This window comes from Arxiozyma heterogenica (genome assembly GCF_036370985.1).
Source record: "Arxiozyma heterogenica strain weizmannii chromosome Unknown scaffold_22, whole genome shotgun sequence".
NCBI classification, from domain to species: Eukaryota; Fungi; Ascomycota; class Saccharomycetes; order Saccharomycetales; family Saccharomycetaceae; genus Arxiozyma; species Arxiozyma heterogenica.
Genome location: NW_027042675.1, coordinates 92,773 through 111,905, shown reverse-complemented (window position 1 = coordinate 111,905; position 19,133 = coordinate 92,773). Strand labels below are relative to the sequence as shown.

The following is a 19,133-nucleotide window of genomic DNA, read 5'->3' as shown; positions in this document are numbered from 1 at the left end:
CTAAACCTAATACATAAAAAGTAAAAATGTTTTATCCTACTGGAAGGACAAACTACAGCCCTATAAATTGTTACCCAGTACACTTTTTTTCACCAGCTTTTTCCCTTTTCCATCCCACCATGGAAATAAAAAAATTGTGGAAAATTTCCTAATATGAAAGTGTCCAGTTTTTATTGTTTGTGCAGATAAAAAAGAGAAATAATTCTTTTTCTATTTCTTTTTCTTTTTCTTCATTTCTCTTTTTGATTTTTTTATAATTTTTTTCAGGGTTTTTGAAGTTGTTTTCTAGTGTAAGACCCAATATTCTGTTTTTTTTTCAATACTCAGATTCACAGGTTCAAGTGGATAAGACCTATCTATTTTCAGTTAAAGCATCTAGACAAATCTACTGATAAATTTATTTATACAATAGAGCTTCTGGGAATATTCATTACAACCCTGTGTCAGCGTAAATGAAGCATTCTTTTATTAAGATGTATGCCCTATTTCAGGATATTTCGGACTGGGAATTTTACTAGTTTTGTCGTTATTAAGATACCATATCGTAACAAAAAAAAAAATCCAAATAAAATATAAAAAGAAATGAAACAAAAGAAAAAAAACAACATTGTTCAACTAACTCTTTCATCATTCTCTTGTTTCTTTTTCTTTTTTTTTTTTTTATTTTTTTGTCAGACTAAGCCATTGTAGAGATAGACAATTCACTACCAAGTAACTCAAAATGCTGTAGCATTCTTTATATTATTACGTATCCAAGGATTCCGAAAAGATATTCTGGTTTGAAAGTTTTTCATGGAAATGTAGATACACCATTACTTATAACCTAGGATGTTGATAATTTTGGCACATCTCTTATCAAGAGCAATAATGTAGGAAGTTGTCAGAATTACTTGTGTTTTTGAAAAATATTCAAAACCTTGATTTTTTAAAAATGCTACTTATCGTTTTACGAAAACTTTTGAAGTTTAATAATTCAACAATAACTTTTTTTTCTTCTAGTTATTTTTATAATCTAGAAGGAAGTATGTATTAGTGTAGTCAAAGATTCATCTGAATAATGAAAAAAAAATCATTTTAGGAGGCTTCAATTATACTTGGAAACAATACTTATTGGATGATGAAATGTCTACAATGTTTACTTCATTTTGGTTGATATAATATCTTTACTATTTTCGGTATTACACGATTTTAATCAAATGGATCCTTTTTCTATTAGTTTTCCATTTTAGGAAAAAAAATTTAAAATTTTCAATTGAAGTAAAAAAAAAAAATTAGAATATATGGAAATATTTGATATCACGTTAAAACAACTACTGTTGTGCAGGCTTATATTTACATATATTTTGTCTAATTTACTCGAACAATTTCAAAAAACTGTAAAATGGACACTAATTCAACGCCTAACTAACCAATAATAATAATACTAATAGTAATAGCACATTAAAATATTGTATCTATGCAAACAAACTCATAAAAAGAATTTAAAGGTGTCTCTTATATAAATCATGTTTAATGTACTTCATCAAAAGAGCTTGATGTTTTCTCATATGGTTTTCACAGTAAAACTCTAGAAGAATTGACAAATGCTATGTGTTGGTTTAATCACAATAAAGTTCCATATGATTATAGCAGATGTTTCGGTAAAATCTGAAACCTGGAATTGTTTTTATATATTTCTAAGCCCCAATTCCGGTTTATTAGGTATAATAGCTTTGTTGAAACTTTATGGATTCACAATAAGCTATAACAAATTAATAGTTGGTTCGACACCTGAAAATAATAGGAGTATATTCAATAGAAAACTGAGCTTAACTTTTCTGATATTCATAATAATGTTAGAAATAATTGAATTTTTGCTTAACCTATCAACCAGAACTTGGAATATTTTTTCCAAAATATTAAAGTTAGATATTAATATACTGTTCATATATAAAATATTATTAGATAATAATGGTTTATGTCATGTTAATGAATCGTAGTTAACTGAAAACTTAGTGGGACTTTATAATTTAACTATCTTACCGTTTATTATGACTATATCCTCTACAAATAAGAGTTACTTTGGATATAGTAGTACATTAACACTATGTCATATTAGTGAAAATGAATACCTTAAGGAAAAAATACCCTTTGTTTGTTATCAAAATGGAGTCCTACTTATAACTTATCTAACGTGGAAAAATATTTAAGTGTATTATATGAACCTTTATTAGCATTACAATGTTTAAACTTATATAAGGTGATAGTTAAATAATCGTTTTTACTTTGGTACAAAATTCAACTCGTAGTTATTATTGCCAATTTTCCCTTGTTTTTTTTCTCTTTTAACGTTTTAAATCATGATAATTTTTTTTTAAAAAAAAAAGCTGTAAAAATATCCTTAATAAATTATCAAATAACATTGACCTAGTATCAGAATGAATAGAAACTATATTTGAAAAAGTTTTTATTTTTTTGTAGCACATTATTGATTATTTTTCAATGTCACGGTCTATTGATATCTATATTTTATACAGTTGTTTAGTTATGTACTTGTTTTAATTTTATTTTCAGTTTTAAAATGTATACTAAAAGATATATCTGAATAATCTCTTAGCATTTGAAAGCTCACACACTATCGTGTGCTTCTGTAAATAATAGAAAAATTTATGTGAATAAAATTTATATTTAAGAAAATTGTTCCTGATAAGAATTAATAAAATATTATAATCATAATCATCAATGCTATATACATACATACACACACATACATATATATATATACTTTATCAATATAAAATCAAAGTACTTTAAACTTTTGTAGGTTTCCCTATTATCTTTCATTTATTTTTTTTATTATGTTAGTTGAATAGTTGCTTTTGTAACGAGTGCAATATTTCAACTTACTAAGCTTGCTTTTTTTGTCAGTACTGTGGTCATACACATATTTATGAGTAAGTGGCATCGAAATGTATAATTAATAATCATTAAAATAACAAAATATAATATGAAATGTTAAAGTTATTGTATTAATAAATTACCATAGGCAATCTATTTGCTAAACCTTTCACTTTTTAAAGGATTTTGTTTAAATGGCAACGTTTGTTTATTTAAATATATGGTGATTTTTTCTTGAAAGTTCCCAATTTTAAAAAAAAAAAGAATCCTATATAACTATTACAAAATAACAAAGTTTTCTCTTAACTTTAATAAAAGCCTGGTTATTTTATGTCGGTATAAAATAAAACTGAATTTTATGTCTACCATGTGTAATTATTATTGCTAGTAGTTATTTTACTATAGCCTTTATTCTGTCCTATGTAATTATTAGTAGGACATTTTTTTCTCCGGAATTTTGTTAATATTAAAACCGGTTCCATTTAATTAGTTTGGGATGCCATATTGGAAGCAAAATATACATACATACATATAAATCATTCCTTGTTACTTTGTTTTTCTAGTTATGTAAGTATAGCTTTTGGATTATTATTTTAATGTCACATATTTTCATGTTTATATCGTTTGAAAAAATAAAACTTTTTTTTGTACGTGTAATCAATCAAATTCTTATTTTGTTTAGAAATGTGAAAATAATTTGTTTATATTCTTTATTATTTAGTTTTATTTTTCTTTGTAAACTTGCAATTTTTTTATTTTCACATCATACTAAGTATCACATTTTTTTTTAAAATTAGTATTGTTCTAAAGTATATTGTATTATTTGATGATGTATGCAAATTTCTGCATGCTCTTAAAACATAAAACAAAAGATGTATTGTTATAACTTAAAAATCTCTCTCAATGATTTTTCAAAAAAAAAACAAAGGAACAAAAAATGCGGGGGACTGTAAAAAGCCCTAGTATTGTTTAGAATGTAAAGAAAGGACAAAGAAAAAAATGAAACAATAGACAATGCGTCGACTTGTCCGTATTATATTATGAGTAAAAGGTAAAAAAATAAGAGAACAAAAAAACAGATTATATATATATATATATATATATATATATATATTTAAATATACATATACATTGGTATTTTTTTGTTGACATGGTAATCAAGTATTACTCTATATAATACATATTCTAATAGTAAAACTTTTTTTTCTAATTTTTTACTAATTACTACCTATGTACTTATTAAAAAAAAAAAGATAATCAAATAAAAATAGAATAATATTAATTAAATGCTTTATGTTAAATTTTACATATATAAACTGATAGAAGTTGAAAAATAAAATAAAAAAAATCTAATTGGATAATATATAAATAAATCAACATAAAGTGTCTTCTAAAATTTATAATGAATATTTTTTTTTGCTCCCTTTACATATATTTAATTTGTTTATATGTTTAAGTAGTAAAAAAACTAAATATAACATTTTTGCATTATTTATTCGATTGTTTATTGTTTCGATATTTCTCTTCTTCAAGAAGCTAATAATACAACAAAATATATGATTGTAGAATTTTCATATATATATATACGTATATTTACTTTTGTAAAATTGAAAAAGACAGTAGTACTAACATTTGTCAAAGAATTCTATGCACTGATATGATATTTTTTGGTTTTTTTTTAAAAAATTTATATAGATATAGTAAAATTAGATTTCACAATGTTTAACGTCGTGGTTATTTAATGATTCTGAAATCGTTTGAGAACTAGATATAATCATTACCAAAAATCCAAAAATTATTACACTGTAATACGGTAATTTTTGTGAGAAAGTATGCTGGGAGTTTTTGGTTAATATAATATGAGTCAAAGGAGGTAAAATGAAAGCCATTATAGAAGCCGTTGTTGAACCAATTAATTCGAATAACGCACCCAAATTACATGTAGTCAGGGATATACCCATGGAACTCAAAACCAGAAAAAGTGTAATTACTGTGTGAAATTTTTCGTTATTTTGCTCTTGGTACGTAAGTGTAGTCCCATTGTTTCCATCATTTGTATCATTGTTAATGTTATTAGTTCTTGAGGAAAGATCACCATTTTCGTTATCGTGAATTATTGAATAATCATTTTCTAGTATGAGGTCATTTAATATATCCATTACAATGTTTCTCAATACAAATATTTCTAGTGGAAATGTAGTTAACATATTAAACCCAAAAAATAGTCTTGCCACGTTGATAAACATATCGTCACTTGAGAAATTATTAAGAATGTTCCCTTTAGTTTTATCTTTGAATACGTGAAACCCGAAATATCCCATCATCATACAGATAAACACAGATATTATGCAGCTAAGATGAGTCAGTTTGTTAAATTTAGCGATGCTTTTATTTCTTAGAGAGAAGTAAATGAAACTTGTATTATGATGACAAACCAAGGCGAATGATATAATAGATATACTTTTGAAGATAGTGGTTCTTAACCACCATTTGGGATGAAATAAAGTTATTTGACTCTTTAGACTCTGGGGCAACAAAGGGCCTCTGATGACTACGGTTAACACGATGATGAGCATACTAATCAATGCTAAGCCCGAGGCTCTTTCTAACGCTTCAATATTTTTATGTAAAGAGAGAGGTAAAGAGATGAAGATGGTTGTACATATGACGACCCAATTTCTTTCTATATAATTTGCGGGTACCAGGGTTCTTAAAACGTGAGGGATCGAGTCACCGATAATTATACAGAATGCAACACATCCACCGAAAGCAAATAACCCGTTGGCTAACATAATTAGTAATTTACCCTTTTTACCCATAGCTTTTTGCACACTGTCTTGATATGTGTTTGTGCCGGAGATGACCAAATTTTTAACTATTAATCGTAAGGTCCAATCAGTAATAAAACCAAGTAGTATATATATTATAAATGCACCAACTACACCAGCTTGTTTGATTGCAAATGGTTGTGAGACTATACCTGCTCCTAATATACTGTTTGCCATATTCATGAAAGCCATATGCAAAGGAGATTTAGAATTATTTTCCTGTATAAGAGTCCGAATGAATTCTTCATTTCTCATGTCATCGAGTTCATATTGTTCCTCATGTTCAGTATAAGGAGGAGGGTCAGATGGAAGGGGAGTTTCGTTAATATTATTATATGATTCACTACGCATTATATCATTATTTGTTTTTCCACTAGTATGTATTAAGTATTTAAAAAAGGATCGCAATACAGTTGTAGTTGTGGGTAATTCGGGAGTTTCTTGCTTTATGACTGTCTCTTAAGTATGCCAAAGATATAGATTATATTAGTGTACTAGCTCAGTAAAAGAAATTTTGTAAAGAACTAGGCTTAGAATTGTATAACTTTCGTACTGGTTTTGTTTTGTTTTGTTTAGTTTTGTTTTATTAATTGAAATAGGCACGCAACCGCTTTTCTTGTTTTGGCTTTATATACCGTTTCCAGTAATTTATTGTAAAAAATAACTTAAAAACCCTTGCCTAAACCCTAATGTGAACATAGGGTTTGTGAAGTAATTTTTTCATTTGTTTTTTTTTTTTTTTTTTCATTTTGATTTTGTAATGTTTTTTGTCACGGGCGGCTGTCCTGTAGCCTTGACCCCATCCGCCGCTTTTATCTTTTCTTCGATTTTCCGTCTGTGATTGACTCTTGCGTGTATCAAAGAAAATTTGTCTTACTAAAGAATTTTTTTTCTTTTTTTTTGTGTTGTTCATCATACTTTCGGGTAAACATTTAATATTTTTAGAAAAGACAAACAGACTTGTAGAGCGATGTTTTTCTTTTGGCTGGAAATATTAAAAGTACTGTAACATCTTTAATACAAATTATTTTTATTTTTATTTTTCTTTTTTTCACTTTTTTGTAGTACAGTTTTGACTCTCTACGCACTTTATTAGAGTACAAATCAAGTATAATAAACACACATATATGTATATTTGAGTGGGTTTTATTTTTTGTTGTACTGTTACTTATAGTTGGTGTTTTCTTCTTCTTTTTTTTTTTTTAAAGTATTCAAAAAGAAAGTAGGCATAATTAAAGAAATTATTCAAGTTGTCGTTTTTTTTGAAGCTTTTGGTTCGTGTGAATCATAATATTAGCATATTTATTAATTTGTTCACTATATTTTTTTTATTTTTTTCTTTAAAGCTAATAATAAAGTAATTGTAATTTTAAACTGTTTTAATATTCAATATAACATAAAGAAAAAGAAATACTCAAAAAATCATGATTATTGAAAAAGAAATCACTCCGATGTCTCCCTCCTCTAATGATATTAGATTAAGAAAAAAATCAATAGATTATAAGGACGAAAAATTGAAAACGGCTATATCATATACATCGCAACATGAAGAACATGAATTAGGTGTAAACAGAACTTACGATGATATTAATGATTTAGAATCAATAGAAGAAGAATTAGGTGTCATCAAAGATGTAGAGGTTAAAAGAGAATTAAAACAAAGACATATTGGTATGATTGCCCTAGGTGGCACTATCGGAACAGGTCTTTTCATCGGGCTGTCTACTCCACTGTCACAAGCAGGTCCAGTTGGTGCCCTCATAGCGTATCTGTTCATGGGTACACTTGTATACAGCGTAACCCAATCTTTAGGTGAAATGGCTACTTTCATTCCAGTTACATCCTCTTTTACTGTCTTCTCCCAAAGATTTTTAAGTCCCTCAATTGGGGCAGCTAACGGCTACATGTATTGGTTTTCTTGGTCTGTCACTTTTGCCTTAGAATTGAGTGTTGTCGGTCAAGTGATCCAATTTTGGACAACGGCTGTACCTTTAGCAGCATGGATTAGTATATTTTGGGTTATTTTAACGGTAGGTAATATGTTTCCCGTCAAATATTATGGTGAATTCGAATTTTGGATTGCTTGCATTAAAGTTATAGCGATCACCGGGTTTTTGATTTACTGTCTTTGTATGGTGTGTGGCGCAGGTGTAACGGGCCCTGTTGGTTTCCGTTACTGGCGTCACCCAGGTGCAATGGGACCAGGTATCATTTCGAAGGATGTCAATGAAGGCAGGTTTTTAGGTTGGCTGTCATCTCTTATCAATGCTGCATTTACCTATCAGGGTACGGAGTTAGTAGGAATCACTGCTGGTGAAGCAGCAAATCCAAGAAAATCTGTGCCTCGTGCAATAAGAAAAGTTGTTTTCCGTATTCTCTTCTTCTATATTGGCTCGTTGTTCTTCGTTGGTCTTTTAGTTCCTTACAATGATCCCAAATTAAGTAGCAAGGATTCATATATCGCATCCTCACCTTTTATTATTGCTATTGAAAATTCAGGTACTAAAATCTTACCTGATATTTTTAATGCAGTCATCGTCTCCACTATTATATCGGCAGGCAATTCTAATATATACGTTGGTTCACGTATCTTATATGGGCTAGCCAAGAATAAATTAGCGCCAAGAATTTTATCCAAGACTACAAAACAAGGTGTACCATATTTAGCAGTTATAACAACGTCCGTGTTTGGTGCATTAGCATATATGGAAACCACTACGGGTGGTGCAAATGCATTTAACTGGTTATTGAATATTACCGCAGTTGCTGGATTTTTCACTTGGTTATTTATATCTATTTCGCACATACGGTTTATGCAAGCTTTAAAGTTCAGAGGTATCTCTAGAGATGATTTACCGTTCAAAGCAGTTTTAATGCCATACTTGGCATATTATGCGGTTTTTTTTATGAGTATTATTATCATAATTCAAGGTTTTACTGCGTTTGCACCTTCGTTTAGCGGTCAAGATTTTGCTGCTGCATACGTTTCTGTGTTTTTATTTATATTCCTTTGGATCGTATTCCAACTTTGGTTCCGTTGTAGACTTATCCATAAAATTGAAAATGTGGATATTGATACAGATAGAAGAGATATTGAAGCTGTCGTGTGGGAAGATTCCGAACCTAAAACATTCTGGGATAAGTTTTGGGCAGTTGTTGCATAAAGAAAGAAAATACTTTCTTTTTATTGTAATATAATTAATAATATAAAGGTTTGGTATCTACACATATATTTAAAACACTAAAATTTTTTTTAAATTTAATAGTCATATGTAGATGTTTTGAATTTAGTAATGATAATATTAATATTATATGTATATATTTTCGAAAATTGTAAGTGCTACTATATATGTGTGATGAAGCAAGCAAGAAACGTTTCATTTATGTTTGAAGTTTGTGTTGTTTTGTAAAGAAAATTATATATGTGTAGATTACAAGGTGTATTGTGGTATTGTAGGAAATATAATAATTAATAAGAGTGTATAGTAAGTTATTTATAAAAGTAAAAAATGCGTAAAGCTAAACGCGTTAAAAAAGAAAACCTCAAAGAATGTTACAAATAATAAAGTTTGATAAAAATTAATCCAAAGGTGAAATGAAGTTGGAACGAAAGATGGATTAAGTAACAGATAATAATATTGTAAAAGCAAAGGAAAAAAGAAAAAAAGTAAAAGTAAGACCTAAATTTGTTAAAAGGAGTGTAAAAGTAAATTATATAGAAATAGTAAAATATTTTATATAGTAAATGTTTCATTTACAGAAAAGAGTAAATACAAGAACATGTTTAATTAACAGGGATAAAGGATACCTATTATGAGGGAGAGAGAGAGAGATGAGAGGGGACGATATCAAAAAGCAGGAGAAAGGACGAGATTAGTAATGCTAAAATGGATTATACGAAAACAAACACATAGAAAGGAAGGGAGGATAGAGGAGAAAGAAAACATGACAGAACAAAACACAGCACAACACGACAAACAAACAAACAGATAAAGAGAAAAACCAAAAAATAAGAGAAGATATCAAGAATAAAGAAGAAACACCACAAATAAACCAACAGCTAAACACACTAAAGTAACCTGATAACACAAATACCTACATATCTTTAATTTGTTTATACTGCTGCAAAAATAAAGAATCAAAAGGAAATAAATATAAATTCATAACTATTATTATTGCTGTTAATAACTGAAAAAAAAATTTTTTTAAACTAAATTATTTGGTTCTATATCTTTTATTTATAAACTACTTAGGGTTAGTACTTAAGAGGTAGTTACCTAGCAAAAACAATTTTCAAAATTAACATACCCATATTCTTACTTGCAAGGGACTAAGTCCACATTTCCTGGCAATTAACTGTCGTTCCTCCTTGGTCAACCACTGTTTCTGGGCAAACACTTTCTCCAAGAATAACCGCGTATCCTTGGTTAGGTGTGTTCGACCATAACTATTATCATACATGTGTCGTAAAAGGGTCTTTCTCTCACATAAACAAAGGTCCGATTCAAGAATTAACTAACAACAAAACAGAAGAAAAGAAAGAAAGAAACTATATATATATTTGTAGTTGTGTATGTTTCAAGTTAGTAACTATCTATAAATATATACACACTCATTCCTTCAAACATTCATTTATATCAACCTAGATATCTTGATTAAAGTAAGAACATACTTTAGAACTAATATTAAATAATAATTGTAGTGACATGCTGTTTATCCTCCTAGTTCAACTTCTTCACACACATACATATATGCGTGTGTGTGTGTGAATATGTATAGATTGGATGGCCTCTCTTTCTCTATCAGTCTTCTTCCTTCCTCCCACTCCTCTTGTTCTCAATGTTATTCATCTTGCAATACAACATAAGAATTCAAGAAATACATCCTTTTTTTTCAATCCCTACTCATATATGGAACATACATCTTCACGGTGTATTTTGATTTCCATAAATCAGCTCTTCGCTCGGAGCAGGACGGAAAGCAACAAGAAAATATTTTTTTATCAGCGTCCAAATTTTTCACATCTTTCGTGCCCCGAGATTTTACTTCCAACAAATCCAAAAAAAAAATATAAGAACGCTGTTTCATATTTTTACAAGAATTACCTGTTTAGGTAATTCTTTCAAATTTTCGAAACTGCAAAATCTCCCATTAAAGAAACAATATACATGTCTCTGAAAAAAAATCAAAAAAAAACGCGTAAGAATAATCTCTTGACAAAACCTTTTCAAAATTTTACGCTAGCACCTACAATTGGCAACTAACTGAATTACAATAACGCTATAATCATTCTAATGCATTCAACCTTCAACACTACATCATTAATATTTCACAACACAAGAACTAGCGCTTCGATTTTATAATAACCATTGCTTTCAAAAAACAAATGGATGGAAAAAATACTTCAGAAAGATCAACATTTACACTTCATTTTGTGCCATGCAAAACCGATAACAATACTAAAACAACCGAATTTAACGATCTACTTACAGATAAGGACCTTAACGACAAATATTTATCAATATACATCCAGGGACGAAACCTTTTGGGAAAAGAGATACTTAACGACACTTTACAACCTTATTTGATTTCTACAAATTCCATAATAGAAGATGATCAAAATCAAAAACAAATTATTGAAACCAATAAATTAAAAAAATTAAATAAAGTGATAAACTATGAAAGAGAAGGTAACGAAGAACGTCTCAAACAGGAACATGACAAGCTATCAGAGTATATCATTTTAACAAACATAATTCATGGTAAATAGTTTGTAACATAAATATACATTGTACCAACCCTATTAAAAAAACTAAAACCATTAACGTTTAATGTATGTTTCTGAAAAAAATAAACAAAACTTTGTTTACAATTATAATTTTTCATACAAAAATATCTAAAAAACTATGAAAAAAAATTCACTTTTCTATCAAATCCAAAAATAACCACTAGAACAGAGTGACAATTAAAAAAAACTGTTATTACTATAAAGACAAACCTAATAGTATTTCAATATATACAATTCAATCCTGCCTCAAAATGGACAAAACATCAATCGTACAAATATTCGTTGTTAGAAGAAATCCAATTTATTATGGAAATAGAATGATGCATTGCTACCACAATGGGATATAATAAAAATACTATAAATAGTTCTTAGAACATGAGAGTTTATTACTGTCATTTCCATAAGAATTATTTTTAATTAGTTTTTCTGTATATTATGTGGTGCACGGATGTACCATAATATCAGGAAGACATTTTATTTGTCACCAAATATGTCTTTTAGAGATTTGAAGAGAAATCAAACACTTAAAAGAAAAGTCAAAGTAAATAAAAGAATTTATACTGTGTACACTATATAATAAGTATATGCATGTATTTAGTACAAAACAAAATAAGCATCTATGACTTAATGATGTCTACCATTACCATGGACGCTAAGGGTACCAAATTCAAACAAAAACGAACAACCAACGAACAACCGATGAACATCGAACGCAGAATACAATAAGCAAATAGTATAATTATATAAGCTCGATATAGCCGTTAATATATAAGACCGTATTAATAATTGCATTACTGATTGTATCAATTATTGTCTCGATTATTAATAAATTATCCGTTTGATATTTCTAGCGCTTCCCCGAATAATATTAACAGTTATTCAAATAATCGAGACAATAATCAACTATAGTTGATAATATAATTACTAAAACAGTCTTATATATTGAGCAACTTATATCGAGCTAATATATTTATTCAGAGTTACTTAACTTGTTACTTGCTTGTTAATCTCTTTTGTTATACATGATATATAAATTATTTACAAGAAACGGTTATGGAAGATGATCTTTTATCTCCAGAAAACGTTGTCCTTTTATATGTTTTCTGGAGCTCGATCGATTATTCAGATTAGTACATTAATGATCTGACTGATTCAAACCCTAAAATTTATTACAGTAATTCGGGTACACTAGTGAATTAGTAACTGCACCCCAATTCTCTAATTGTGGTTATTAGTAATACACGTGTGACTTATTAAAACAATAGGTAAGTTCTAGATTTACCAAAAGCTTATGTAATATTAGTGGAACTAATCTTTTTGTTATGCAGCATCTAATGTTGTAGCACGTGTATGACTTATTAAAACAATAAACAGTTTCAAATTCATTCAGGATCTTATGTAATCTTGATGTTAATAACTTCTTTATTCTACGAAGGGGCTGTGTTGTAGTATGGTGTGGTGAAGTTCTTTGTGTATTCCAGGGAAGCGCAAATAATATTAATAGTAATTCAAATAATCGAGACAGTAATCAACTATAGTCGATAGTATAATTACTAAAACGGTCTTATATATTAAGCGGCTTATATCGAGCTAATGTACTTATTCGAAGTTACTTGACTTGTTACTTGCTTGTTGTTCTCTTTTTTTCATATATAATATATAAATTATTTACAAGAAACGGTTATGGAAGATGATCTTTTATCTCCAGAAAACGTTGTCCTTTTATATGTTTTCTGGAGCTCGATCGATTATTCAGGTTACTACATTAATGACTTGACTGATTCAACCCTAAAATTTATTATATTAATTTAGGTGCACTACTGGATTAGAACTGCATCCCAATTCTCTAATCATGGTGATTAGTAATACACGTGGGACTTACTAAAACAATAGGTAAATTCTAGATTTGCCAAGGTCTTATGTAATCCAATCTTTTTATTATGCAGCATCTAATGTTGTAGCACATGTATGGCTTACTAATACACTAATTGGTTCTAGATTCATTCAGGATCTTATGTAATCTTGATGGTTATAACTATTCTATTCCACAACAGGGGCTGTGAGAACTCATCCTTGTTAGCTCAGTTGGTAGAGCGTTCGGCTTTTAAACTTATGTTTAGGCAAGGACAACCGAAATGTCAGGGGTTCGAGCCCCCTATGAGGAGTCCTCTTTTTTTATTTTTTTATCTGTAATAACGCTGAGGTTATGTATTTCTGATAACAGTTAATTTTGTTGAAATCTCAATAATATTTCACTTGGATAGATATAAGATATAGATTCTTTCTATATCTCTAGATGTAATATTCCCATATATCTATATATCTATATCTCTAATCTAAGATAACCTAATAGTATACACTTATATACTATATCTAAACCTATGTAATCCTTAGTTTCCTGTTCGTTGTTTGATCTTCTTGGTTGCTCTCTTGTACTTATGTTGGTTACTCCTGTTTTTATCTATGTTTGTAAAATTTTGCAAAAGGAAAGTTTAGAAAAATATCGTCGACCCTCATTTTTCTAAACAAACCCTAAACAGTTATATTAGGGATATTACAACGATGTAATGGATGAAAACCCTATTTCGAGAGATATACTCTTCTAGAAACTAAAATAGATAAATATAGCTTGCTTGGTTGATTATATATAACACATAAACCATATTCTACACAAACAGTAACTAGCATACACACGCACACAAATATTTGTATATTTATAAACAAAAAAAACAACACCATCGTTATCGACTAAACATTTTGCAAAGCATAATATTCTGGTATCAAAATAATATATCTCACACAACCAAATATGTTACAATTATAAGTATCTTCTAAATTCTAAGCTACAACAACCAATCTTTCATTATGTTCATAGAGAAAACATCAAAAAAGGATATTTTATGTAGACTATTGTCTTCATAGAGTTATCTACACCTGTAAAATTAGTAAATATGTGAAACAAAAACATTATAACTAAGAAGTTTAAAAGACCAACCACTATTGTACATTTTCAGATAAATTCAACATTGCAGGCTTACTAAAGATATATCTTTTTACTTGCCTAAAAATGTAAACCAATATTGACAAAGTTAAATATAACATATAAACTAGATAGAACTTCTAATTAGTTTCTTCTCTATCACAATGTTTGGAATGTTTACTGGTCATAAAAACTGAATTAACATATTTGTTTGTATTGCCCACGCACATTTACTTGTAAGAATTACTTAAATTTATATGATATTTCTATAAAAAGTTATGTTAAAGTGATTTAAATTCCGCAAAATTTCCAAAACTTCGAAGATAATTTCATTAGAAAAATAAAAAATACACCAAAATTATCAAAAAAAAAAAATAAAAAATAAAAACAATTTCTTCTGAAAAACCAATGATCTAGCATATTTTCTATTTATGAATGCAATAATTGTTGATCTAAAATTAATGAAAAAGTAGAAACTATCGAGTTACGACATATCTTCGACCACAAATTCCATAACTTATCCTTTTCTAAAAAAATTTTGATCCATTACACTTTCAAATGAATGATGACTTTTTTTCTACGAATTCGCTCTCATCTAAAGAAGAAGATAATTTTAATTTCAATATAGAAAATATTACAATCTCACCAACTAAATCATTAGTATACTATGACTCTCCAACACATCATAATAAATTATATCCCATAACTTCCCCACAAACTAATTTACATTCGAAGAAAACATCCAAACAAAAACAGATTCCCTATGAAAACTACATGTCTAATTCAACGTCAAACTCCACTGTTGAATCATTCGTTACAGCTACTTCTGAATTCCATATAGAGGGGTCTTCCATTGATGAGAAACCAAAAAAAAACGTTTTTGCATCATTAACTGAAAATAATAATAGCACTACAACATTACAACAAACACACAACCAAAATGATTTACATTACGATACTAATTTTACTACACCTAAATTTGATTCACCACATACACTCACTTTCCAGCAAGAAAGTGTACACGATAATACAGAATTAAGTAAAAATTTGCTAATGAAAAGTACAACAAATGTTAATCAAACGTCGTCCACAGAATCAAAAAATATATTACATATTAAATATTCATCACCTAGAAAAGCCATTAGAGCGTCAAGACTTATCAACTCAGAAGATTTTGTATATGATAAAACTAACAAAAACAATAAACAAAAAAAGTATATTAAGACAAAAACCATTCAAAGTTCTCACAAGCAAAATGATGATTCTTTACTTTCTGAAAATACGATTAACACAATTACATTTGATACATTAGATTTATCAAATAGAATACAAGAAAGTACAGTTTTTGCAGACAATGAGATATCTAAAGACCAGTATATTTTTAACTTCAATAATTACGCATATCTTTTTATAATTGCACTGCATGGATTCAATGCAGAAACTTTAGAAGCTGAAGAAGACATACAAATATGTCTTTCTTTTGAAAAAAATGATGTTGCGTTTATCCATGTAGCAGATGAATCTGGATGGGGTGAAGTAACTTTGATTAATCAGCAAAAAAGAGGTTGGGTTCCTTTGAATTACTTTACTGATGTTTTGCAACCAGAGTTAAACATAGATAAAAATACCGATGCGATTAAACAAACTTACAACTACATATCCTCAAGAATACCATTAGAATCATTACTGACTGCTTCTGCTAAATTTTTGGTGGATTTTGAAAGACAAGCAGAAACTAATAAGATTCTGAAAATTGATCTCATCAATGATATTAGAGATGGTGTGAAAAAACTACTGCAACTTACTGAGTGTGTCTCACGATCAGATGACTTAGTAAAAAACTATTTGGATATCAAAAAAACTAGAAAAAAACTTTTAGCAGAATGGTATAATTTAATGATAAAAGCAGATCACTATAAAAACAGTCATTCACCAAAAAATGTAAGCACAATAGTAATATTACTATACACTGTGATAGAAAAGGCATTTGCATTTTATGCTTCATGGGGAAATGAAAAATTACATATAATTAACCAACATAATGTTCATATATATAATCAAGTTAACAATATCTTTCATAATGACACACAGAACGATATAATTTCTGAAAATAAGCATTTAAAAACACCACCTCATGCCATGGAACGACTAGGTGAAATTTACAACATTTTATTTACATATATTGGTATTATACTAGGTAGATTAGATATTATACAACATAGTTCTGCTGGTTATGAATCTTTAGAACTTATTGTACATCAGATTATTATACTTCTAAGGGAGTTACTATACATTAGCAAATCATGTTCCTATATTATTCAACAAAAATATAAATATGCTTATGAAAGTACATTAGATTCAAATTTAGATCCCCTGTTATCTTTGGTTTCTGAATTAGTTTCTTGTGTCAAGATATTAGTGACAAAAGTACTAACTGAAGATGAACATTTCTATTCTTCTAAAGAATCCCTAAAACCTCAACATTTCTTTTCATATGTGTACACCTCTGAAGAAAAAAATCTAATTAGGATTATTTCACAAATGGCTCCTTTAATCAAAAATGTAGTTTTTGGTTGTAACAGCTACATAAGATTAATTGGTAATTTTAAACTTGGTGATGATAGAGAGTATCTAGATTTTTCATATTTAACAGTTACACCTGAGGATTTTGTTAAAAAATGCGGTTATTCAAACAATTATAATCAACTAATATTAAATGCAAAGGGGAAACTTGGTCGGTTAGCCAGATTTTCTTCAATACATCCTATCAAAAAAAGTAAAATAGTTAATAACATATTTTTGGATAATCCATTAGACGAAAATGAAAAAGAATTCAGTAGAAACTCTGTATTTGATAAATTTAAACTGGATATTGATTGTCAAACAGAAGAAGATAATACTTCTTTGTTACCTATAAACTACACTGAAATAATACAAAAGGAAATCTTATTTGACAATAATGGTGCTTTGGTTGGTGCTTCCTTCAGAGCTTTTGTTCTCAAGCTCACTGATGAATTAGACAAGCCTGATGATTTATTAATTGCTTCATTTCTACTACATTTTAGAAAATTTGGTAATATAGTCGATTTGGTGGATGAACTGATTACACGATTTGATATTATTAATAAGTCGTCACAATATGATACAGAACGAGGGAATGGTATCTACTCTTCAAAAGCTTCTCGATTGAAAACAAGAAGAAGATTAGTATGTTCTATATTTCAAAAATGGATGGAAAGCTATTGGGAATTTCAGGACTACGATATTTTGCCATCTATGGTAAATTTTTTTAATGAAATAGTATCTAGTTATTTACCGATCGAATCTAAAGCTCTTATTGAGGTTGCTTGCAGATTGTTTAACATTCTGACAAATACTGCTACGAAAACCAATGATTTACTTGTTTTCCATCAATTAAAGACTACATCAACAATATGTCCAAAAGTATTATCTGTTATATCGGAAACTTCTTCTATTAATAGCCTCAGATCATCGGTTTTTTCCCTTGATGATAGAATAATCAATCAATATGGTTTAACAAGAACAAAATCTAATAGTAGCAAAAATAGCAAATCCTTGTTATTACCACAACTTGAAGTGGGGGAATCATCCTTGCTCTCTGACGAAGAGATAGAGAAGACTAAAAAATCAATTATGTTTTATGAAACAGTGACTAAAATTACAGTTGATAGCAATAGTGAAGCCTATGAAGTGGGTGATTCTTTGGAACTTTGGAGAAAGCTAAAGACCGTTGATGTTTCAACAAACTTTTTAGTAGAACAATTTAATAAGCCATCGTTTGGGCTAACAGATATACATCCTTTAGAATTAGCTAAACAACTAACTGCTTTAGAATCTGCTTTATTTCTAAGAATTCAACCCATGGAATTAGTTCATTATAAAGAACCGAACTTTTCACCAAATATTGTAGCAATTTTGAACTTTAGTAATCAATTATCTAACTATGTTACAGAAACCATATGTGCTCCATATCTTTCTTTAATCCAAAGAGTTTATAGGTTACAAACCTGGTTAAGAATCGCATTATCATGTGCCTACTTTAGAAACTTTAACTCTGTTGCAACTATTATGGCTTCATTACAAAATCATTCTATTGAAAGGCTACATTCAATATGGAATGCCTTAGATAAAAAGGATTCCACATTGTTTGATTATTTGGTACGAATTGTTCATCCAAATCATAATTTTAAAGTTTATAGAACTAAATTAAATTCAATAACTAAAGACCATCTGTATTCTAAGTCTCCATTGCCAGTTGTGCCCTTTGTTAATCTCTACTTACAAGATCTTACATTTTTGGACGATGGAAATCCAAGTTTTAAGGATCCACATTCATTTAGACCAAATAAATTGGTCAATGTGGATAAATATATAAGAATGACAAAAATCATCAGTAACCTTCAATTCTTTCAAGTGGGTTATAGTCAGTCATCTTTAGACAGTTTGGATAAAAGGAATTCCTTTTTTCAAGTTGCTGAAAATCTTTCAATCGACACAGATGTCATAACCGATATTGCTAATTTACAAGAGTTTATTATTTTTGAATTTTGGAAGGTAAATAAATACTATGAACACGATTCAGAAAGAGGTTACAAACAAAGTCTGCATATCACTCCAAGAAACCAAGGACATTAAATAT

General features: G+C 28.7%; 5 protein-coding genes and 1 non-coding gene across 6 annotated transcripts; 4 read left to right on the top strand and 2 right to left on the bottom strand.

Annotated features, from left to right (window-relative positions):
• Window positions 1–4,583: 4,583 nt before the first annotated feature.
• AVT2 (Avt2p) lies at window positions 4,584–6,056 on the bottom strand (the record flags this gene model as incomplete). Its single annotated transcript, XM_064859333.1, has 1 exon — window positions 4,584–6,056. The coding sequence occupies one exon, from the start codon at window positions 6,054–6,056 to the stop codon at window positions 4,584–4,586; it is 1,473 nt and encodes a 490-aa protein (XP_064713803.1).
• A 1,073-nt stretch (window positions 6,057–7,129) lies between these two features.
• Window positions 7,130–8,869, top strand: CAN1 (arginine permease CAN1; the record flags this gene model as incomplete). The annotated part of the gene is made up of 1 exon (XM_064859332.1): window positions 7,130–8,869. One exon carries the CDS (start codon window positions 7,130–7,132, stop codon window positions 8,867–8,869), a length of 1,740 nt encoding a protein of 579 aa, XP_064713802.1.
• A 1,135-nt stretch (window positions 8,870–10,004) lies between these two features.
• PWA37_002778 (homeobox domain-containing protein) lies at window positions 10,005–10,413 on the bottom strand (the record flags this gene model as incomplete). The annotated part of the gene is made up of 2 exons (XM_064859331.1): window positions 10,005–10,220; window positions 10,378–10,413. 2 exons carry the CDS (start codon window positions 10,411–10,413, stop codon window positions 10,005–10,007), a joined length of 252 nt encoding a protein of 83 aa, XP_064713801.1.
• A 678-nt stretch (window positions 10,414–11,091) lies between these two features.
• PWA37_002777 (uncharacterized protein) lies at window positions 11,092–11,475 on the top strand (the record flags this gene model as incomplete). Its single annotated transcript, XM_064859330.1, has 1 exon — window positions 11,092–11,475. One exon carries the CDS (start codon window positions 11,092–11,094, stop codon window positions 11,473–11,475), a length of 384 nt encoding a protein of 127 aa, XP_064713800.1.
• A 2,088-nt stretch (window positions 11,476–13,563) lies between these two features.
• Window positions 13,564–13,658, top strand: PWA37_002776. The gene has a single exon. It is a non-coding gene; the product is annotated as a tRNA-Lys (tRNA).
• Window positions 13,659–15,031: 1,373 nt separating this feature from the next.
• On the top strand, window positions 15,032–19,129 carry BUD5 (Ras family guanine nucleotide exchange factor BUD5; the record flags this gene model as incomplete). The annotated part of the gene is made up of 1 exon (XM_064859329.1): window positions 15,032–19,129. One exon carries the CDS (start codon window positions 15,032–15,034, stop codon window positions 19,127–19,129), a length of 4,098 nt encoding a protein of 1,365 aa, XP_064713799.1.
• Window positions 19,130–19,133: the final 4 nt, after the last annotated feature.